The 23,608-nt window shown below is 40.1% G+C and overlaps 1 protein-coding gene across 1 annotated transcript; it reads left to right on the forward strand.

Annotated features, from left to right (window-relative positions):
* Positions 1-1,580: 1,580 nt before the first annotated feature.
* slc17a6b (solute carrier family 17 member 6b) lies at positions 1,581-17,390 on the forward strand. Its single transcript, XM_084935579.1, has 12 exons — positions 1,581-2,259; positions 4,175-4,430; positions 5,287-5,405; positions 7,097-7,211; positions 8,385-8,472; positions 8,586-8,672; positions 9,081-9,223; positions 9,417-9,566; positions 10,751-10,883; positions 11,238-11,348; positions 13,543-13,670; positions 14,415-17,390. The coding sequence occupies exons 1-12, from the start codon at positions 2,186-2,188 to the stop codon at positions 14,754-14,756; spliced, it is 1,746 nt and encodes a 581-aa protein (XP_084791705.1). The 5' UTR covers positions 1,581-2,185; the 3' UTR covers positions 14,757-17,390.
* The last annotated feature ends 6,218 nt before the right edge of the window (positions 17,391-23,608 follow it).

Consider the following 23,608-nt stretch of genomic DNA (forward strand, 5'->3'; position numbering starts at 1 on the left):
TTTCTCCAACATAAAGATCTCATCCAAGTTTATTTTAAGACATACCACGTTTTTCTCCACAGAAAAACGTCTGTACAATTTAAACAAGCTTAACAGTTAATATTTGGCACAACCACCTTTATTCTTCAACACAGCCTGAACTCTCTTAAGCTGCTTTTTAGTCATTTCTTTAAGCAGTCTTCAGGAATAGTTCCCCTGTTTTCTTGAAGGACATTCAAAGCTCTGCCTTTTGCTGTATTTTGTGTCAAGATGATCCAACACTGCTTCGGTAATGTTGATGTCCAGGCTCTGCAGAGGCTGATCTATGACTGACAGTGCTCCATTTTGTGTTTTTATATATTCGCTGAAAATACTAGAGTGTCCACGGCCATCTGTAAAACACAGTGGAGCCTCACTAAGGACACTGTTGTACCGCTCTCCTGACCTGTAAATATTCAAGACAATTTGAACTAAAATTGTCAAATCTGGATTCATCGGTCCATCAGACCTCTCGCTGCTGATTTTCAGTCCAGTCCTTGTGCAATGTGGAATAGCCTTTCCTCTCTGTTTCCCTTTCTTATGGTTTTTACAGCCACCTTTCCATTAAAACCATGTCTGGTGAGGCTTCTGTGAACTGTGGATGGATCAACTGAAGGGTCGAATGCATCTCTCACGTCTGCTGTCAAGTTTCTGCTGATTTTTTTCCCTATATCTTAAAGACATAACTTTCAGATGCTGTTCATCAGTGGTTTTTAGGCCATTTCTCTTGTTCGCCCCTTGTCCAGTTTCCTGATTTTTTTTAAGGAAACTTTTTTTAAGGTTTTTATAGCTCTTTGGGGAATCACCTTGTTGATACATAAGTACAATTTTATCCCTGTCAAACTGTGTTATTGTCGGCATTTTTCATATATTCAACTGAAGAAAGGGGAACAAATTCTGTGTTTTTGTGTCAACCACCAGGTGTCGCTCCATACCAACAAATAAAAAGAGAGAGCCTGGTCGCTTCCCCTAGGTTATTTGACTGTGAATAAAATAAGATCTTCGTATTAAAGCATATTATTATTATTATTATTATTATTATTATTCGATGTATGCTTTTGAGAAAGTTTTTTTTTTTTAATTATTCTAAGATTTTCTTCATGCTTTTGTGGGAAGATGTGGTTGTCAAGGAGAGGAAAACCGGGGAGACGGCTAAATTATTGATGGATTCCTGCGTTGAGGAGCTTTTTGGAGGGCAGCACTGGGATGGGTGGGGGAGATCCACCCCTGTTTCATTGGTTTCCATAGCACCGCCCTCAGGAGATCTGCAGCTCTCATATGTACTGTTGCTGTTAATATTCGTTTTTTCTTCAAAGTGTTAAAAAACACAAGTTGATATAAAATAGCTTCATTTAGTTTCACATTTCAGCTGATAAATAAAGAGACCGATTGAGCTATAAAGCAGCTCCTTCTCTTCCCCTCACTATTGTTTTTTTTTTATTTGCTATTAGACACAGGCTTATTTAGCCTTTATAGCGTCTGTATATAAATATATAGACATGGCGTTTGTGGGCATGTTGTGTTTTGCGTGTGGCCTTTATTTGGGCTGAGCAGCTGGCCAGATGTTTGGACGCGGAGCGCTGCTGTCGCTGACCTCGGTGCTGAACGCTACGTCAGATGAACCTGCGCTCACCACAGGAGACACGACACAGCCTCACTCGCTCTTTGATTTATTGAAGCCACTCCAAACGCCCACTCCCGCTTTCTGAACTTTAACTTTTGTTTTGTTGGATTTTTTTTAATTATTTCATATCCATCATTCATTAGCTCTGTTCCCCCCCCTCTCCCTTTCCTTTTTGGGTGCGAAGAGAGATCCATATCGCTCCACGACGCCGGCTATCATTTTTTTCGCTCGCTTTCGTCGTGATGGCACTTGGCTTGGCTACTGTACGCCAGGCAGGAGATGAGTTGGTGGTGGATGAAGGCGAACTGCTCGCTTGATCCCCCCTTTTTACACCAGGCTCTTTTCGCCTCTGCGCTTTCAGCCTAGCGCTGAGAATTATTCCCGGCTGTTGGATCGTCGCCTTCCTTGTGGGCTCATTTTTTTTCGTAATTTCGTTTGTTGTTTTCCTTGCAGCCGCTGCAGTCCAGCCACCCTGCGCTGTAACATGACGCCTGAACAGTAAAACAAATATTGAGAAAACAGGCCTGCATTCAGAAACTGGATATGGAGTCAGTAAAGACGAAAGCAACGGCGGGGGTGAAGGAATTTGCGGGGAAGACCCTGGGTCATATGTACAGGTAAGGACGGGCTTTTCTTTTTGTGGGTAAATCTGGACAACAGCGCGTTTGAAACCGTCTGAGCCCAAAATGCGATTATTTTTATGCTGGATTTTAACAAGGCACGACGTGTGGGTCCAGAGGGCACCCAGCACTGTCTCACAACTTACAGGGATGCTTAGTCACGCCTCTAGAAGAAAATAAGAAAATTATGCAATCAAATCTGTGTGTGTGTGTGTGTGTGTGTGTGTGTGTGTGTGTGTGTGTGTGTGTGTGTGTGTGTGTGTGTGTGTTGCTGGCAAGGGTATGGATGACACTAGATCCTGATGCAGGGGCCTGCACATGAATCTGATTGGCAGATTAGGTTAAAGAGGACGCGCAGGCCACGCGAGAAATTTGTGGGATTCCACTCGTGATTTTTAAAGCATTTCACGATGTCGTTATAACCAAATGAAAAGAAATTCTATTCATTTGAATCATTTGAATCTACAGCTATCGCTTTGATTAATTCAGCACCTGGATATGTGTGTGTGTCTTTTCTTTAATGTTGATGTTTGGTGATTAAAAAAACCCATTTAATTTATTTTGAATTTATTTTTGAGTGTTCAGCAGAATAAATGCGTTTTTAGACTTTCCGCTACATTCACATCGGGCCTATTCCCTTGCGAATTCATCTTCTCCGCCTTACATACCCTTGCACCGAGTGCTTACTCAAATCTGCAGGAGAAATGGAATTAAACCGATTTTCGTTAAACATCAGTGGCTCTCTGTATCCTCTCTGGCTTTACCCCCTGAACCAGGTCTTACGTTTCACCCCAAATACACGCATTTAATTCTAATATTTGGCTGTCCCTTTTATTTAACTTGGAATGTCTTCATTCGTTTGCAGAGACGGAGATTTGCATGTTTTGATAACATTTTAGATTTAGACAATTAACTGATTGCGACAAACGCGATTTTCCTGGACAGAAAAAATTAATACATAAAAAAGAAAAGCACGAGGAGTTTGAGGAAAGCCCACAGACGGGTTGTCTGCAGGCTGGAGCTGCTGCTCGGTCCCTGAATGCTAATGAGTGTGAAAGCGAGCTGGGTGCTGCAATGCGGTACAGTCAGGGGCATATTCGACTTAATTCTGCTCTACAAGGGGAACCTTCATTCTCGTTTCCCATTAGAAGCTTTCCCCCCTCTTAGAGCAAATAAAAGCATCAAATTTATTTTTTTAATTCGTTGTAGGAGTCGTCTGACTAGAGCCTCACAGACATGCTGTCCTCAGTGTGAGGAAATGCTCTCCATAATGTAAATACATCACAGAGGCCTAAACCTCCCACTACCTCTCTCTCATTATGGTGATCCTACAGGAAATGCTTCCAGGATTTACTTGACTGTTTGACAAGACGTCTCAGACAGTATCCTGGTCACACCCACCCACACCCACACACTCCCAAGCACCCAGCCCCTACTAAAATATTCATGCTAAATGGAAATATTAATGGGCCTCCATGAAAGAAAGAAAAAAATCTGTTGTTTTTATAAATTTGAGAATCTTAATTTCATGTGGTGTTAGTTGGATCCGTAGACAGTGTTATTCTTAAGCGGTAGAAATCAAGATAACTGGACTTTTGTGGTTAGTGAAGAAGTTTCACCTGCCATCCAAGAGAGTCCCAGGTATTTACCCTGTGGACAAAGGGTGGGTTAGATCCTCCTCCAAAGGGACAACCCCATTAGACAATAAATACCTGGGACTCTCCATCAGTTTTCAACGAAAAAAACCCCCCAAAACTCTTGGATGTGGATGAGGTATGAAATCTCTCCATGAACCTTAAGAAAGAAAGAAAGAAAGAATCCCAGTTGGCTTTATTTCAATCGCCTAAGACTGCCATGACCTGGATGACTGAGGATCTACACAGACAGAGTTATCACCCCCTGGTTGTTGCAGGGTTATAGAAAGGAGGCAGAAAACCGGGGAAGTGATCGAGCTCACGGAGGATGGAAGGCCACGGGAGGCCGCTGAGAAGAAACCCCCGCTGTGCGACTGCAAGTGCTTCGGCCTGCCCCGCCGCTACATTATCGCCATCATGAGCGGCCTGGGCTTCTGCATCTCCTTCGGCATCCGATGCAACCTGGGCGTGGCCATAGTGGGCATGGTCAACAACAGCACGGTTCACCAGAACGGCAAGATCATCATCAAAGAGGTGTGGCAAAGCGAGCGAGCGAGTACACCGTGTACAGACCAGGCACATCATTGCACATGGCCGCTGATTATTAAAACGAGTTTCTCTGCACATGATAAATGAGAAACACGTAAAGGCCTTCTATTGCTGGCACACTAGGCCGTGAAATAACCCCTCTCTAAGTTTAAATGAACCACGGCAGTCATTTCTACAGAGCTTTAGTATACATACATCTGTGTGCAGGGAAAGTAAATCCAAAAATGCGCCAGAGATGCTCCTGATTTAAATGGCACCAGGCCTTTACAGCTTACACAGGATATTCTTAGGATTAAATAGCATACATTGATGGTTCAATAAGATTTAAGATCAGTAGCGTCACTGTTTCCTGTGTATGGTGTAATAAATTACGTAGAACAGTGTCAGTGTCATGATGTAAAAGCCAGTCTTTTTCTTAAAGGGATATTACATACAAAAGGTGCATTAAAATGTCTGAATATTTCGGACAATTTCTATAAAACATGTATTTAGTATACATCCTGACCCCTATATTATACATTTGCATTATCTCAAATCTCGTCCAATATTCGTCTTTACCAAGAAAGCCAAACTGTTACATATAACTAGCTTGCTTTATATTTACGGGAAAATTAGGTGCTTTAGTAATCAGATCAATGAAAATCCAGTCGAAATAAACACATGCAGGCCTTTATTAAAAAGGCCCCCGTTTAGATTCATTCTTCGATAGAGTAAATTCGTTCATTTCTTGGTTAATTAGCCACAATAGAGCTCACATGCAACACATGTACATTTTTCCATAGCGCATAGCCCACTTGTTCATTTTAACTCCACTGTTTTTGTTTTCCATATTATCTGCCAGAAAGCCAAGTTCAACTGGGATCCAGAGACGGTGGGAATGATTCACGGATCTTTTTTCTGGGGCTATATCGTGACACAAATCCCGGGAGGATATATATCCTCCAGGCTGGCAGCGAACAGGTAGGCGGCACCTCCCCTGAATTACCATAAATACAACACAGCTATATTCAGTCGGCAGATTTTCGTGATTTGGTGTTGGGTATTAAAGGAATTGTTTGAACAATTGGCGTGACTTTCGTTTCCTCTTACTCCCTTTGTCTATTCATTTCTATATTTGCAATTTTTATCAACAGTGGGAAAACAAAAAACCGTTCAGGCGGGGAGTGGAATAAAATCACCTCCGATTAAAAAGAATAGTAAAACCAAATACAGCCAAAAGCAGGCATAAAAATATCCGTGTCTGAACTGTGAAACGGATGAGCAGGTCACGGTTATATGCAGAGCATCTCTGCACAAAGGGAGCAGACAGTCTGCAGCTCTGAAGTGATGCAGAGCTGCAGGGAGGGCACTGGGCTGGCAGGCCTGCAGCTCCTGGTGTCAGGGCTTTCTGCCACCTGTTAATGAGCTCCCTAGGGGGAGCCGGGTCTAATCTGTCGCTCTCTCAGGGCATGGATACCAGACCCGGTCCTGTCGCCAAAGGCTTTAATTCACATGAGCACTGCCAAATGCGTCAGTCATTATAATTACGTTAAACTGCAGAGACTGTATGCTGTCATATCAACAACACGACACACATTTTAGTGGATGGACGTTGATATAGTACCAAACATTTCTCATCCAATCATTTTGCTCAAATAAAACGGAAAAATGTTTTTTTAAATGATATTTTTGTGATATTTTTATTTAGGGCCCGCGACTTTTACAATCGTATCTCCCTGCAGTCCGTTTGTGTGATTGACACGAGGATGTAAGCGAATCAATCGGTCTCGTGCTCAACACTAGTCTCCACCGGATTAGGGCTTGTCCCCCCACGTGCGGAGGAGAGGGGCGGGGGAGGGTGGGACGTGACAAAAATGAGAAATAGCTGTGTGTTCGGCCTTGCTCTGCTTGCTCACCTGCTCCCTCCTAAAAATAAAGATGGAAAAATATGGCCTATCTATAAAATAAAAATAAAATAAAATAGCGATAATAAAAGCATTCCTGTTTCTACAACCTTCCATGTAAGCTTTAATATTTCAGAATAAGCAGTGCTAGGGCTAAATTTAACAGCCTGATGAATAATTAGCCTGCATGAATCTTTTCTCCCCCGAGTTATAATGCAGAGCAGTCATCGGTTAATTGTCCTCTTCGCTCTCGGTCAGCGTCAAAACTAAAATTAAACGCCATTCTTCAGGAGAAACACGTCTCTAGCTGTACGAAAGCGAAAACGGTTGCTAAGCGACACGTGACGTGGTCATTTACGGGGTGTTGCTACTTCAAATATTCATTAACATGACGTCAAAGAGCGCGTGTAAGGCAGAGCCAATCAAATCCGAGGACCGGCGAACAGACCTGCATCCACGAGTCTCCTCAGGTGCAATGATGGTTTAAAGCTGAAATGGAAGGTTTCGGCTTTTTCCAGCAAAACAAAGTAAAAACAAAGAGATTTAAAATTACCATTGGAAGTAACACATACTATTTTTTGTTTGTTTTATGGATTTGCTTTACTATGAGTGTCTGGAAAAAACCGGGCAATATTCACCCAAAAAGCACGCTGTCGACTGTTGTGATACTTGATTAATAAAATGTGTTGCCATACGTTCAGCACAGTTAATAATGAGGCGATTTGCTATGATTGAAATTTAAAACGCTGGTCATTGTGATATTTTCAGGGTATTTGGTGCAGCCATCGTCCTCACCTCCACTCTCAACATGTTTATTCCCTCGGCTGCCCGAGTCCACTATGGGTGTGTCATATTTGTCAGGATATTACAAGGACTGGTGGAGGTAAGACACTGTCAGAGGTGCGTCACAGCAGTCTATGTTTTATTTTATGGTTTTTTTTTTATTTTTTATTGTGTGCATGAATAAAAAATCAGCAATGAATTTATTCTCTCACTTTATTCGCTCACTGTATAATTTTAGTTCCGGAGAGAATAAAGAGTATGGCGTGCAGTTCAATGAAATGCGAGATGCACTGTATTGATCCAGTCCACTCCAACTGGTTCCATGGCTTTGTCCAGCTCATTTTTCTTTCCTTTATTGTGCCTTTTTTGTGCCTGGATACAAACAACAGTAAAGTGATCCTGCAGAGATGGATAATGGGGAAAATGTTGATTTGCAGAGGGATATCAATACTCCTGGCTTTGTAGTGAAATTAGACACTCATGTTGATGAAATATACCTATTGGAGTAAAAAACATGGAGGGCTTATAATGCAGTTCTCACATGGGCTATAAAGTCTGTTGATAGATATAAACATACAAAGATACAGTTTTTCCTGGACATATAAACACGTGGTAATATACACAGTTCATTTCCTTAAAGACCAGCGGGCCCTACTGTAAGGAAGCCTGCAGACTGGATTTAAAATCAGTGAAGTTGGTTCAAATTAGAGGCTGATTAGCATTTAATGTCTGCAGGCCTGTTTTGCTTCTTGAACAGCTCATCAGGTCATCACGGTGCTGAGCTGTTTGTTCATGGTAATTACAAGGGCGAAAATGTTAATTTTGATTACTTATGACATGTCTATTGGTTCAGATTCAAGTCTAACTGGGTATTCCAAATGGACTTTTAACACATCCTAAACCTGAAAATATCTGTATTCATATACATATAATAATACATCTGTATAATAATTTAAATATGGTTTGGTCTAGAAATCCTGAAAGCCTTTCCTGTTATAATAGTATTCATACAGTAGCCTACAAAACAAGTGCAAGCTAATGAAAGTACATGCTCTGCAATTGTGCCATTGTTCAAATCTTGCAATATTTTTCACACAGACCATATAGATTGGCTACATTTATATAATCCCTCTGGCCTCTGGGAGACAAGAGTACATGCATCTCTATAACAACAATAGCTTAAAAGAACAGGCCAAAGTGCAGAGAGTTGCACTGATGATTATTGTTTTACTGTAACAAATGAAAACAGACTGTTCCTTGTGGTTGGTTTTAGGGAGTGACCTACCCAGCCTGTCATGGGATCTGGAGTAAATGGGCGCCGCCATTAGAAAGGAGTCGTCTGGCCACCCTCTCATTCTGTGGTAAATACTTTTGTGTCTGTTTCTCCTTCTAGATTCAGATATGATTTGTTAAACTTTGCTTTACCTTGATGATGTCTGTCCTTGCAAGCACTGAATCGCTTTCTCCTTGCCAGGCTCCTATGCTGGTGCTGTGATTGCAATGCCTCTGGCTGGGGTCTTGGTTCAGTATACAGGATGGTCCTCAGTGTTCTATGTCTATGGTAAGACTGTAAGACTCAATGAGGGACTGCATGGGATAGGCATGCATATTGATGCAAAAAGAACTGGAGATAAATTTTTATATATGAAAAATACATGTAGGTTATAAATGTAACTGTTTTTAAGCTTGGCTAAAACCTAAGAGACTTCAGTGAAAGTCAAATGGATTTAGCCAGGCAGACTATGTATTGATTTTTTCCCCCCTGATGTTTTGGTGTGTCAATAAATAACCCCCATGTCTTTCTCTGTGGACTGGATACAGTTAGCTTTCCTGTCTGGCTTTTATTCTCTCAGGCATTTTAGAAAGATCAGGCTGCCAGAGTCTCTGCATGTGCTTACTGCTGAGGTCAAAATTAGTTGCAATGCTTCTTCTGTACACTTTCTAACTTGTAATTTGTCCGTACAAACAGGATGCTTTGGCATTTTCTGGTATATGTTCTGGATCTTGGTGTCTTATGAGAGCCCTGCTGAACATCCAACCATCACTGATGAGGAACGCTGCTACATTGAGGAGAGCATTGGAGAGAGTGCCAAGCTAACAGGACCTGCAGAGGTGAGGGGACACCGTCAAAAACCTGGGCTTAAGTAACCTCACAAAATACCCCGTTTTTAGTCCGTTTTTATTTATTTATTTATTTTTGTAAGAAGCATTACAAAAATATGAACACAGTTCCAGAAACTGTCAGTCGGGCAAAGCTCTTTACCTTTACGTGAACACAACCATCATTTTTCTTAATCTTTTCCAGAAATTCAAGACACCCTGGAGGAAGTTCTTCACCTCTATGCCTGTCTATGCAATTATTGTGGCCAACTTCTGCAGGAGCTGGACATTTTACCTGCTGCTGATTAGCCAGCCTGCATATTTTGAAGAAGTGTTTGGTTTTGAGATAAGCAAGGTGAGCTTACAAAAAATGTCATAAGACAACCAAAAAAAGAAAAAAAGAATAGAGACATGAAAGATTAAAGTCGTAAAGAAAACCCCTCACCACTCAGATTCAGTCTGTTTAAAGCTGAGAGTGACCCTTTGCTCTTGGACAGATTCATTGATTTATTATGAGAATCAGTGTGAGTGCAGCTGGTGGCCAATAGTTCTCTCTCATGAACTGATACACATCATAACAAAGTGATGCAATATACATTTCCACTATATATCCATGCTTATCTTTTAAGGCCTGTGTGAACTTTTTCAGATGATGAAATAAAAAAAAACACATCAAAGCAACTGTAACTTCAACAGGTTTAAATTTAAAAAACAAAATGCACTGTAGTTATTTTATATATTGCACAGAATCTCTTAGAGCAAGGATGTCAAGTTCATTTTACAATAAGGGCCACAAACAATCCACTTTAATCTTAAATGGGCCAGGTGAGTGAAAAGTTTAATTATATGGGGATTAAATTATATATTTAATACCTGCGATATATTAATATGAGATAAAGAAGTGCAATTTCAACAGCATGTGTCAGTTTTTCTACATGATGTTGTAGGTCAGTGCCGGGAATGTCCTGTAGTTTTAAAACATTGTTTTTTTTGTCAATTGATGAAAATTTTACTTGTTTTTAACTGAAATTTCTATATTAGACAGTAAAAAACTAGAACTTTTCAGTAATTTAATTGTTTATCTTTTAATTAACTACTTTGGTGTAGCATGAATGGCTGTGGGGAGGTCTTTATCAACAGAAAAAGGTGTAAAATGTAGAAATATACAGTTAAAAGTCCAAAAATTTATGCCATTCATCTTATTTTAGTGACTTTCAAATCAGAAATTTGTTATTTGCTCTATAAGACCAATATATGCTCAAAGTGTGTTTGAGTGTGATCCTTATTAGCTGCTCATTCCCTCAAACATTCATTTGACAAAGTATGAAAATGCATTAAAACAGGGATATTTTCTGCTCAGCTACTTTGAATAAGTGAGAAAATACAAATAATGAAAAATACAAATATAGAATGTCCTAAATTGTAGAGCCTTTTAAAAATTAATGGAGAAACATCTTCAAAAGTATCAATCTTCATCTATTATACTGGCATTCAGCTGGCATCCATCTAATTTTATTGATTTTCTGTATGTGACTTTAGGTCGGTGCACTTTCTGCCCTCCCCCACTTGGTGATGACCATCATTGTGCCCATTGGTGGCCAGCTGGCCGACTACCTGCGCAGCAAGAACATCCTGACAACTACCACTGTCAGGAAAATCATGAACTGCGGAGGTGAGAAGTCTGAACCGAGGATGAAATCAAAAATTTCCACACCTCTCTTTGCACGGCTGCAGGGTGTTACTTTGATGGTGTCAGATCCATAGTGTTGTTTTTAAGGTGCTCTTAACGGCCAGCTGGGCTGCAGAGATGGTTTTGTTTATATTTTTTGGTAAAAATCTATCTGTTCAATACTTCAGTACACGGGTTGACTCACTGATTGTGACTGTGCATTGATTTCATATCTGACACTTGTGTAATTGAGTGCGGATCATGTATCACGCTTAATTCAATTGGCACCACAATGACCAACTGCCCGTGGGCTTTGTCTGTGCTTGTGTGTGTGACACTACTGTCTCTCCCTGCCAGGATTTGGCATGGAGGCCACATTGCTACTGGTGGTAGGATATTCCCACAGCAAAGGGGTGGCGATCTCCTTCCTCGTGCTTGCAGTGGGCTTCAGTGGATTTGCTATATCAGGTTAGTAGGTGTAAAAAGATCAGAATATATGTGGTATGAAACAAGATGTAAATTAAAAGTGATTAAATAATGTAATCACTGTTTAGATTTAGCTTTATTTCATTTAATGTTTAATGATTTGGGGCTTCAGTGAAAAGGATAACAAGCTAGACAAAGAATAAATATACTTGTAAGCAACACTTGGTGCTACTGCACTGCTTTTTGAGACAATTTATAAAATGACCCAGAGCTTACAAAGAAAGTGTGCACTTTTTTAACATTAATACAGCAGCAATCAGCTGCCCTTTATGGACAAAGGTATTGGGCCAAGCCTCTTAATCCTTCAATTCAGGTATTTTTATTTGTTTACCCTTTATGTAATCAGAAAGTCCTTTCAGATTAGCATCTCTTTTTTTCAGGGGAGTCCTGCCCAAGAAGGCCCACCATTACAATGTTACAGTGTTTCAAATGAAAAATAAAATATAACATCAACATACATAAAACAAGTCATAGTCAAAATAATACAAGGACAAGCTGGAGAATGCTCTGAACTCACATAGGGAGACAAAATCATTCCACTTCAATGTGCTCTGACGGTTATTCTATGACCAAGGTGCAAAACAAGAGAGCGCTGTTCTACCCAGTTCAGACAAATTCAACCCAGTTACCGCAGGAGTATACAATCAGTCCTCTTTACAAGTGAACGACTGGGTCATTCTGAAGTGCTCAGTGAATTACGTATTTGCCACTATATTGTATCAAATTTTTAATGGCAAATAAAAATAAAATCCTAAAGAAGAGATGAGAGAAAAACCCTTTGATCACTCTGCAAGGACACAACAAACACTTAACTCAAGCTTAATCGGGCAGAATGCAAAAGAGTGATTAATGACTTGCTTTGATAACAGACAACATATATTTCAAAACTACATTGTTGGGTTATCTTAGTAAGGACTCATAAATAACTACACATAACAGTTGTTAGGAAACTCCTGTAACAAAAATAAATATCAGCCGAACAAATATATATATGCCTAGTATCAGTCTACCAGATATTGGTCAGCTCCTGTATGTATGATGTTAAAGGCACCTCGGTACTTTTTGTCTATATAATATATGTACAGTAAGGATTTGATGGAGTCATTGCATGCTCAGCAGAGATCATAGTGACACTCCCTCTGTGCGTGTTGTATTACAATTTATGTGCCTTTGTTTCCATTCAGGTCAGTTTCAGAGTCTGCTCTCTGTTTCACCTCAATCTCAAATTTGAATTTTGTCCGAAATAATTGTCATTCAGTTTGTTTTTAAGACTACCATAGGCTGGCAGTTGTGGCTTTGAGTTTTGGTTGCCTTTTGGACTTTATTTACAACTTCTTGGTTGAATGAGGCATAAAATAAGACGACGTGTGACAGATGTGCTGATTTGTTTTGGTATTAAATGCTGTTGCTCTGTGTTCTATATTAGATGCTAGAGCTAGGAGACTGTTAGCATACCACAATGAGTAGAACCAGGAGAAACAGCGAGTGTGGCTTTCTCCAGCGTTTTAAAAATAAAACAAGCATTTATGGAGCTAATTAACACATCATATCGTGTCTATTTAATTCATAATAAATAAAAGTGTTTATTTATTATTTATTATTTCTTAGCTAAGTACAGTGACTTCAAGTTGGATATTTGGACAAAAGACTATAAAAATGACCTTTGTGCATGGAAATTATCCATAATTAGAAAGCTGTGGAGAGTAAAAGTAGAAATTTAACTTCATTAATGATCCTAAACCTTTAGGCCAGCTATTCATTCAACAGCTGTTGTTATGTTTATGCTCAGTTATAGAAGCTGCAGATATCTGTGACTACGTGCAAAATCAGTTTCTTGCTGGTGTTCTCCAGTTTTCTCCAAGAGTGTTTAATAATTCAGTGCTAGCTGTCTCGGGAGACTTGCCAGGCAGGCGGCGTGCAGCAGCTCACGAGGACACTTACTCATTCAGCTAGTCAGAGTGGGGGAGGAGGTCGTGTGGCGAGTTGGTGCCTATTTCTGCAACAAGATGGTCACCATTTGTGCTACTTTTATCTGTAACTGTGTCATGCATCAGTTGCCTTTTATACTTTACTCATAGCATTTACCCTTTCTGTATCAAACTGGCCTTTAAATTATGTTAACCAGGCTTGTAGCTCACAAAGATAAAATCTTTTTTTGTTGTTGTTTTGCTGTCAGGCTTCAATGTCAATCACCTGGATATTGCTCCGCGTTATGCCAGTATCCTAATGGGCATCTCTAATGGTGTGGGCACCTTATCTGGCATGGTGTGCCCGCTGATTGTTGGTGCTATGACAAAGCACAAGGTAAGGGCTTTTCCTCCAAATGTGACAGAATCATGAAAATCATACATTTCAAATGTGCGCAAAAATTAATAAATAACTCTGAAGTTTACTTTAATTTTCCCTGCTTGACATTAAAAAGCATACAGCATACCTTTCATTAATGGTTTCTGGCAACATTTGCATAAACAGTTAAAGAAATAACAGCATGTTATACATTTGCTGTAAAAGTACAGAGAAGTTATACTTCACCCAGACATTTACAAATTCAATTCAATTCAGTTTTATTTATACAAGAACAAAATCGCACTACAGTTACCTCGAGGCGTTTTGTCTTCTAAGGTAAAGACAATAACAATAAGAGAGAAATGGCCTAAATCTGCATGCAGTGACCTTGTAGTTTTTTTCACGTAGCTATATGAGTATACTTTATATGTATTACTATATATGAGTAAACTCTAGAAATGTCTTGATTATCTATTATTTATTTAAATAAATAAGACTAAGATCATCCCTCTGGGAGCTAGCCCACAAAAGTATAACTTGCTTTTACTTTTGCTTCTCGGTACCATGATTAAGTATCGTTTTCTACATGGACTGATGTCATTTCTACACATAATTTGATGTGTGCAGCCACAGATTTACAAAGTAGACACCTTTTAAATATTTCTCCAATACTCTGCTCCAAGGTCACAAATATTAAACAGGCTAATTGTTGGTATGATCAGCGTATTTATGAAAACACTATTTTTTTTCTTCCCTCTTCAGACCAGAGAGGAGTGGCAGTACGTATTCCTCATAGCCTCCTTGGTGCATTATGGAGGCGTGATCTTCTACGGCCTTTTTGCATCAGGAGAAAAACAGCCGTGGGCTGACCCGGAACTGACCAGTGAGGAGAAGTGTGGCTTCATTGATGAGGACGAGCTGGCAGAAGAAACAGGTGACATCACTCAGAGCTACGGTGCTTTCGGAGGACCAGCCAAGACATATGGTGCAACCACGCAGGTGAACGGAGGCTGGGCTGCCAGCTGGGAGAAGACAGAGGAGTATGTCCAGGAAGAAGCACAGGGAGGAGGCTATGGATACAGGCAGGATGAGGGATACTCCTAGACCAAACACACACTCACTGATATATGAGTAGGTTTATTTTCCTGAGTGTCAGATTTAGTCTTAAAAATATCTACAAATGATAAACAAGAAAACCTACAATCCGTTGTCGTATTGATTGCACAAATTCTAAAGAAAACAAATAAAAAATGTAAAAAAAAAAAAAAAAAAAGATCAACTCAATGTTAAAATGAGATCATATAAATAACTAAAGCTATTTGATTAATAGAGGTGTAACACATATCAAATTGGCAGTCTGTTAACGTATTATTATGCATATTAATGATAGATATATTTATTTGGAGTCCAACTGTGTATAAACATGAACATTTTCATCCCATCAGCTAAGGTTTCCTGACCACACTGAAGCCTGTAGAAGTACATAGAAGCTGACCCTTATTAATCAAATGAACAAGTACAGTACAATGTCCTCCAAGCCAGCCATCTCAGTGTGTGAATATGTCACTGCACAATATTGTAAACAGAAACTAGACACTCTCTTGGTATAGATCGCACTGTCTCTCTCCTGAATGCACTCGCAGTCGTGTGTCCTTTTTAATGCACATTACTTTTGATTTCTCATCACCAGCTTCTGTGTGTCTTGAACATGGAAGCGACCTGGTGTGGAGGCTTGAAAAGCGGCATTGTAACTTGTGATGCTCATTTAGTTACACATGCAAACGATAAAAAAGAAGTGTCCTATCTGTAATTCCTTTTGTGACCCTGTACTGCTGCAGTTGAGCGTTTTTTTTGTGTGTGTGTGTTTGCAGCCCAACACATCTTAGCAGTGTAGTGAAGGAATTAAGCCGCTCCCATTGTAATACTCAGCATCACCGTCATGCCACTTAGAATGTAACTGTACCAATGCATTGTTTTAAAGATTTATCTAAAATAAAACATATATGAAAGAAATATTGTATGAATTCAGATATAGCTGGATCACAATAGTATAAGACCTTATCAAGGGTTTGTGCAATGGAAAGTCTTTGGGGACCAACCAAAACAAGTATGAGAGCCTTACTATTATAGAACTGCAAACTTAATATTATTTAAAAAGAGAAGAATAAATAATAATAAGAGATATTTAGAAATTTTAACAAACGGATGCATGAGGACATTTGAATGCATCATATTAAAAACTCCTGAAAGATTCATGTTTCCTCACAGCATCTATTAAGAGTTTAACACAGAGGTTTAATCAGATTTGACTGACAGTAACTAAGCAATCCTTCACTACATAAATGTTGTAATGTTGCTCTTTTGTTCCCCAGCTGAACCCCGCACACATAAATCTGTCATCTTACAAGAGTGAGAAAAATGCAGGTGTTCAAAGCAAGAGGTAAAAATTGTTTACAATCATTCCCCCCAAAAAGTATTTGTATGTTAACATACAGTATATTTTCACTTTTCATGAGCAAAATGGGAGATTTCTATTTATATGGATGGAAAACCAAAAGCAGCACTACAGAAAGGAGGCAGTTTATGCACTGATAAACAGTGTGGACGTCTGACTTATCGAAAGTGTTTTAGAGTCAGAATTAGACAGAAATGCAAGACAACCCAGAACCATCTGTTTGTCCTCAGTCTGCACTCACACTGACGAGATCTGAAGGGGGTTCATTTTCTTTATTTTGTCTCAAGTTGGCACTTCACAGTGTAGATGTGTGTGGCTGTGTATTTATGCATGGAACAAAGTGAAATGTGTAGTGTGTCCTTTTTTAACGTTTCTTTTTTCTTCCAAAGTTTTTCGTCTTCGTCTCAGAAACTGTTACTGTTGCTTCGATTTCTTTGCACAATTTACCAAAGGTGAAAAGCTGAGCTGGGTTTTAGCTGGAAGTCAAACATTTTTAAGGTAGTACAGACCATCAGCAGTGAGTTCAGTTCCAGCATATTGGACCTTGAGTGTGCAGGTGGCACCAAACATTACTCAGTGTACAAAGCAATAAATCCATAGTAACAGTTCTGGTCAGACATCATGAACACTCATTGTGTAACTGTTTTTTTAAAAAAAGGCATTTGTTAAACATGTCGTGTTTTTTGTGATAACAAATGTAGAAAATAAACACTTGTAAAGAAAAATATGTAAAAAAAAAGATACATTTATAAAATATTGTACTAGAGTCCAACGCAAACGTCTTTGACAACACGAAAAGTCTAAGGAGTTTGTGAAGGGGCTGCTCACCAGATGAGAATGATAAACTGAGCTCTGCCTGAGTGGCAAATGCTCTTCCTCTTCTTCTTCATGTTTCTGATTTTGTTTTGCCGTGGTCCACACTGACTTTGTGCTGTTGTTGTTCTTTCACTCTCTTTCTCTCTTTCTTTTCTCAGCACTATGTTGGGTTAATGTCTTTCATTCAGTGGCCGGACCCCCGATGTCTTATTACCCTCCCCTCCTCTCCTGTACAACCACTAATTCAGTGTCACAATATTCATTGACATAAAGGTTGAAACGTAAACATGCGATTTTGAAAAATAGCAAATGTTGCAACCTGAAGTAGTAAGAAGTTTCCTGTTTTTGTGCCTCTGAAGTTAAAGTGTGAGTCTATGGCTTCTGTTGCTGTGTAAATTGAGAGGTTTGTTGATGTCAAAATGAAATACTCTATATCCTTTTTGATATAAAAAATGATGATAAACAAATCTGTTTGTGTCTCGAGTATTTGTACTGGCAACAAAGGCGAATAAATAATGCAAAATAAAATTCAGGCAACACTGAATAACTTGTTGCTTTTACCTCATGCTGATCTAGTGAAGTAGTTTGCAAAGAGTTTCTGTTTTACACATCCTGCAGGTAATGAAGCAACATCGCCTTTAACTGTAGTCATGTTTCCGGCCATCTGCGGCCAGTGTTTCACTTCTATGGAGTTATATAATACCACTGAATCGATTACTGTCAGTGATTCATAAAAAGCTACGATCACATCAGAAGCAACAATTTGTAAAATGTAGGGAAAAAAATCTTGGATGATTGAATTTTTTGTCAAACAAAAATTAAGCTTTTGACATAGCAACTCTAATAAATCCTCATACATTCTTTGTGAATTGTTGCTTTTTTTGTCTCCAATTATGAGTTTATGTAGTTGATAAAGATTGGACGATAACAAATGTATCTACACTTGTCTGTACTCAGTGTCCTGGTGGATAGCTTTGCATTTAAGCGCCTTGAGGCAACTGTTGTCATGGATTGGTGCTATATAAATAAAACTGAATTGAATTGAAAATTGTCATCCAGAGGTAAATGTGGAAGATTAGAGCTTCACTTCCTGTGCTGGGTGGTGTGATGATTAAGTTTAACCCTTGATGCTCTATCAAACGAGCACTACGTCAGTCGTGCAATCAAACAGGGTTGAACTCTCAAATGCATATTTGTGAATGTATGTTTTGTTTTGCACTGATAAAAAAAAAGGTTTGCAGTGAAGCAGGTCTGAGGACAGAAAACATTGTGTGTTTCCCCCCTCGGTGATATTTTTTAACAGCAGAATATAAATAAAAGAAACATGTCACTGAGTTGGCTGTTTTGGATCTTTTGCTCTTTTTATTTAATCAACCAATTTAACATAATTGGATTCTTTCTCATCATAGCTTCCTGTATTAGAGTTCAGACAAACAAGGCCTCTGCATTTGTCATAGTGATGCAGCAGTATCATTCATGAGACCTGCCAAGTTGTATCTTATTGCTTTATTTCAAGTTTATATTCATAACATATTTCAGGTTTTTTGTGGACTTTGGTCCTGAAAACACAAAAGAAAAACAGGAATAGTTAAAAGAATTTGCTTTATCCAGGCAATCGTAACTGTAAGGCTGAGATTTACTGTTCCACCAAGGCCACAGGAAGTACACAGTTAATGGCTGCCCTCCTTCCCCCTTCGGTGAAATCAATAGGGTCAGTCTCCAGTGTTCTGGAAGACCTATTGACTGTTCTAACCTCTTAATGGAGATGAGAGGGAGGAGGAGCACTTATTGAGCTATTTGGAAGTGTTACTTCGATTTAAGTGCTGACTCCTTCCTCCATTCTCAAATCTACAGCACATGGTTCTCACAGATGGTCGCACATATACAACAAACTGAAACAGTGTGTCCCAGCCCGATGAAGGTCCCACTCAGAAAACGTAAACAATTATGAGCTCTTACCAAAAAATGTTAGAAATGACCCGGAGCGCACCCAACCATCACTGCTGAAGTAATTTAAGAGAGATAAATGCAGTAAGATAGATATGCAATTTAAAAAAAACAAACAAATCTTTCTGAATCTGGTGTTGATAAAGTGGAGAGATTCTGTAATTTTCCACTAACTTCCTGAAAGAAAGTGATCTGAAAATGTCTACAGTTTACCCTTTAAATTTATTTGGCTTAAAATACTTGAATGAAGCACGAAATTATTCAGTCTTGATGGTTGTACACTGTCCTTCTGCTACTATTTGCTCTTTAAGGACACTCTTTGACAATAAATACAAAAATGCTTAAGTGAATTGTTATCACCCAACTGTGGTCACTGATCTATTATAAATTAATACCGACACTCTGTTATAACAGAAGGCAGTTATTCCAGTTGTGAATGACTTTAACAAGAAAGGAATCTTTATATCTTGCTCATATCAGGGCTGCTGAATACACATATATGCTGGAAATGTGGATCCTTTTTTGGGGTACTGCTGCTTCGCTCTGAGTGTTTGACCTTGACTGTAAAGAATGACGCACTTTGTGAAAAGTTTGGCTCCTGTTTTACATTCTCCTTCTGAAGATGGAAAGTTACACTGTGTTCACCCAAGTTTGCCTACTTACCTCAGAGTGTGGCACCACAAACTGGGCTGAAAGCCAATTGTCAAGCAACACGTAGTTTATAAAAGTGTGTGTAGAAACACGAGTCACACAAATAGTCATGGACCCAGAATTTATTAAATAAAGGAGTAGGTGTAGATTTGCTTAAGAAAATACGACTGAAGAGGACTTTTTTCAGCAGATAATCACAGTCCGAGGACTCAAGGTCATACTCAAGTTTCACCTTAATGTTGCATATATATCCACGCATCCATTTTCAATGTGTACTTAAATCTGTAAGTTTATGTTTAAAGTCTTTTTTCTTTGGATCCCCGTCTGCAGAGCGGGATAGGTAAAATTCAGACCACACACTCTCCCCACAGCTGTGACGTCAAACAACTCTGCGGGCCTTCTGAAAAGCCCAAGGTGACACAGAGATCAGTGTTTGATTGATGCACAATTTCTGGATCAGGCGGATTCCCAAAACATGTCTCTGTCTCTATCCCCCCCGTCTCTATCTGCGTGTGTGTTATTCTTGTCTTGGAGTCTTGTCTTGGCTCAGCTCATTGCTCCTGTTAATTTGACAGGCTCAATAAACGTGTCACCATTCACCCATAAATAGCATTTTCTCACAGTCAACCAGCCTGAACCGTCATCCTGCCCCCAGTACAAGCAAGGGAGCTGACCCGTAACCCTTTGTCATCGTCACACCAATCACAGAAAAAAAAAGCCACAGCTACACCCTGCTGAAAAGGTAAAAAACCCCCGAAAAATCATCATGGGAAAAACCAAGCCAGCCGCTCTGTCAGCATACTGATGCAAGTTCTGTGCAGAAACACGTCATCCAGCAGCCCTTTTGAGATTTAACGTTTTCATTTGTATTGTGTGTTTAAATACCGCATGTGGGCACATGTGTGTCTGACAGCATGGATGCCAAACTGAGAGAATGAGTGTGCATATGTTCAGCATCTTAAGTTGCTGCTCAGACGTGGATGGGGGGCAGGTGCTGCTACAGCCTCAGGGGAGCTCGGGGGGTGGGGGGGTTAGTGTCGGGGGATGAGAGGAGGATGCCAAAATCACTTTTTAATTACTCAGGGGCTGTGCGCGTGTCATGCTCGGGCCCCTGAGATCCTGTGTGGCTCATAAATAAGCTCTGAATTTGCACAATGTGCCTCCAGCACCTGTGAGCATCACACAGGATGATGAAAGACTATCATTTTTTTTAATATAATTCATGCAATTTTTGCATGAATGAATAAAGGTAATTTAAGCTGCAATAAGGAAGGGCTCATTAGTACTTCAAGAACTATAATTCCAAACAAAAATATCTTTGTTCAGTGTCACTTCTGCTATCTGTAGTCACATAGACCCACATGTGAGCCGTCCATGGTGCTCACTAAAGGATTGCTGCATAACACAATCATGTTTGTGTTCATCGAGGTGCACACATATGCACACAGCAGGCAAAACACAGCATAGAATCCTGTCATGTTATTTGAAAAGTTGAAGTTCTACACAACAGACCAGGATCAGCAGCAATTGGTTTGGAAAGACACAGCGGGATCCTCCTCCTGCACGAGTCAGGAAGCACGATTGGTCCCACATGACAGCCCACAGCTGGTATATATTTAGCAGGCCACCCCATCCTCACGCACACCAACAACCCCTATTTCCTAACCACACCTACGTCTCCTCCCTTTTTATACCTCCTGCCACCTTGTCAGGAAGTGCGTCATCAGCTCGTCAAGGGGGAGCCTCTGGGGCGAGGCACTTTGATATTGTCTCTCCTGCATCATGAGTTCTTCAAGATCACACACACATATGGACGCACGTGCGCAGACACACACTGAATACACGACGGTGAGATGCTGGGTTATGTGCATGAGGCAGAGGGATGTGCAGGCACGTGCGTGGAGCGCACATAAGAACGCAGTCATTTTAAAGCAGTTCTACTGCGTAGTAAATTCTACCATTGTCCAGAATAAAACGTGGATTTAATGTCTCTTCTCAAAAAAGAAAGAAAGAATGAGATTGGAATTTGTTGTTGCTTCTCTCTTACTGACCATATTCTTATTGAATTTGCTGATAAGGATTGATATTTGGACCCTTCCCAAGGAGCACAGTGTTAGAGAGGAAAACTGGGAATTATGGCGTGAAAAGAGAAAGGAGGGGGTATTTTTTTTTTCTGGACTAATGCAACTAAGGCACCTGGATTAGAGTGTGCATTTGTGTCTGTGCAGAGACATGCATGCACTTGTGTGCCAGTAGCTCCTTATTCAGACTGGCCTCTTAGTGCTCTATCACCAGATGGGAGGCAGCAGTAGATGTGTGTGTGTGTGTGTGTGTGTGTGTGTGTGTGTGTGTGTGTGTGTGTGTGTGTGTGTGTGTGTGTGTGACAAGGGGTGGTGGTGGTGGTGGTGGGGGGCTTCTTTTGTCCTCCTGCCTGTCACCGATGGCTTCACAGTGGGGTGATGAACACACTCCAAATCTCATTAAAAAGTGAGAGAAGGGGGGAGAGGGCTTTTATGTCTGATGGGTTTGCAGGAAACACTGAACAGCAAGTCCAACTTGGTGCGCGCTTCGTTTAGCTTCAAATGGGTTTTAAAATCAGAATCATGTTTCATAGCTGCGAGATACGTTGCTCATGAAACACAATCAGATTATAAAGATAAATCACAAACACACATCCCTTGAAGCGTTATTGATTTCGTGCTGTCGCCACTTTTTGTTCATCTGATTTGATTGGGTATCAGTGACGTGACACGTCCTGATAGAGAGGTCTCAAAGCGAAGTGATAAAACAAGGACAACACTATCACCATCTGCCCTTTTGTTCTGCATTTAGAGCCCGGGCAGAGTACACACTCCTCACTACTAGAGCTGACTGTGGTGAATTCATTTTCTATTACAGTCATTTGTTAGATGATAACAACCCCCAAAATACATGGTAAGCAATCCTAATCTTCAAAACAGGCCTTTCATTATCAAAGTTAAACCACTCGCTGTAACTGCCAGTGCAACTGACACAACACCAAGCCCCCTTTGTAAACCCTGCAATTTACCCATTAGGGCTAGAAATTGGTTTGAAATTGCAGGCGATTACTTCTCATCTACAGCAGAAATCTCACGCAGTTGCTCCTCAACTGAAAAAACACCCTCAATGCTCCTCACACTCTCTGCTCTCCGCTGTCGACTTCCTGCAGCCATTTTTAATGAGAGCCTACCGACACACATTTGCATTCATCTAATGGATTTTGTGTGTGTGTGTGTGTGTGTGTGTGTGTCATTGCAGTGATAAAATATTGATGCCCGGCACCTTTAAGAGGCGAACCCGTGTGAGCAGACACCTTGGGACGAGTGTGTGGGAGGAAAGGGACAGACAATAAACAAATAGGATAAAACACACAGGAGACCCCGCCTCTGATGTTTGCTTCTGAAAGATCGCAGTAAAAATTGTGCAGCTCATACAAAGTAGGGAGCTAATACTACATCTCCCTAGGGTTTCATATCACAGCCCATAAATTCAGGCCAATTGTACTGCTAGATCGTGTGAGTGTGTGTGTGAGTGTGTGCTCTTTATTAAGTGATTGATTTATCAGTGATGACTGTCAATCACATAAATTCATAAAGAGGGCTCCTCATCAGTAAAGAAAAACAAACTAGTTCTTGATGTTCATGTAAGATATATAAATCAGTTCTCTGATTCTAAAATGACATCTTCCTTTGTCATTAACACCATCTCTTACAGAAATGTACAGCACCATTTTGGACAGATGGTGAAAGCCTTGTTAAAACATCCATTAAAAGCAACACCTGTGAGTTCTGCATTAACACAATATCAGTCAGACCACTAGACTAGACCTGTCAGACCAAAGTGGGCTAAGTGAAGGCTGCAGAAAAGAATCAGATGAAAAGGATAAGATAATGTCATGATCTTTCTTTCATCATATCAGCTTCCTTTGTTATCTGCTCTGCTTCTTTTGGCTCTCTCTCCCTCCCCTGTTCTTTTCCTCGCTCTGTCACTGCTGCATGGTGACTCAGACACTGCAGAGATGCTACATCTGAATGATATACCAGATGAGTCACACACTGATCGGCCG

The sequence above is a fragment of the Perissodus microlepis genome, chromosome 1 (assembly GCF_051167445.1).
Source record: "Perissodus microlepis isolate ML-2025 ecotype Zambia chromosome 1, ASM5116744v1, whole genome shotgun sequence".
Lineage (NCBI taxonomy): Eukaryota > Metazoa > Chordata > Actinopteri > Cichliformes > Cichlidae > Perissodus > Perissodus microlepis.

Coding starts and splice junctions, on each gene's coding strand:
- slc17a6b (XM_084935579.1), top strand. CDS start 2,186: ATGGAGTCAGTAAAGACGAAAGCAACGGCGGGGGTGAAGGAATTTGCG. Junction 8,473..8,585: donor GGCCACCCTCTCATTCTGTG/GTAAATACTTTT, acceptor TCTCCTTGCCAG/GCTCCTATGCTGGTGCTGTG. Junction 9,567..10,750: donor TTGGTTTTGAGATAAGCAAG/GTGAGCTTACAA, acceptor ATGTGACTTTAG/GTCGGTGCACTTTCTGCCCT.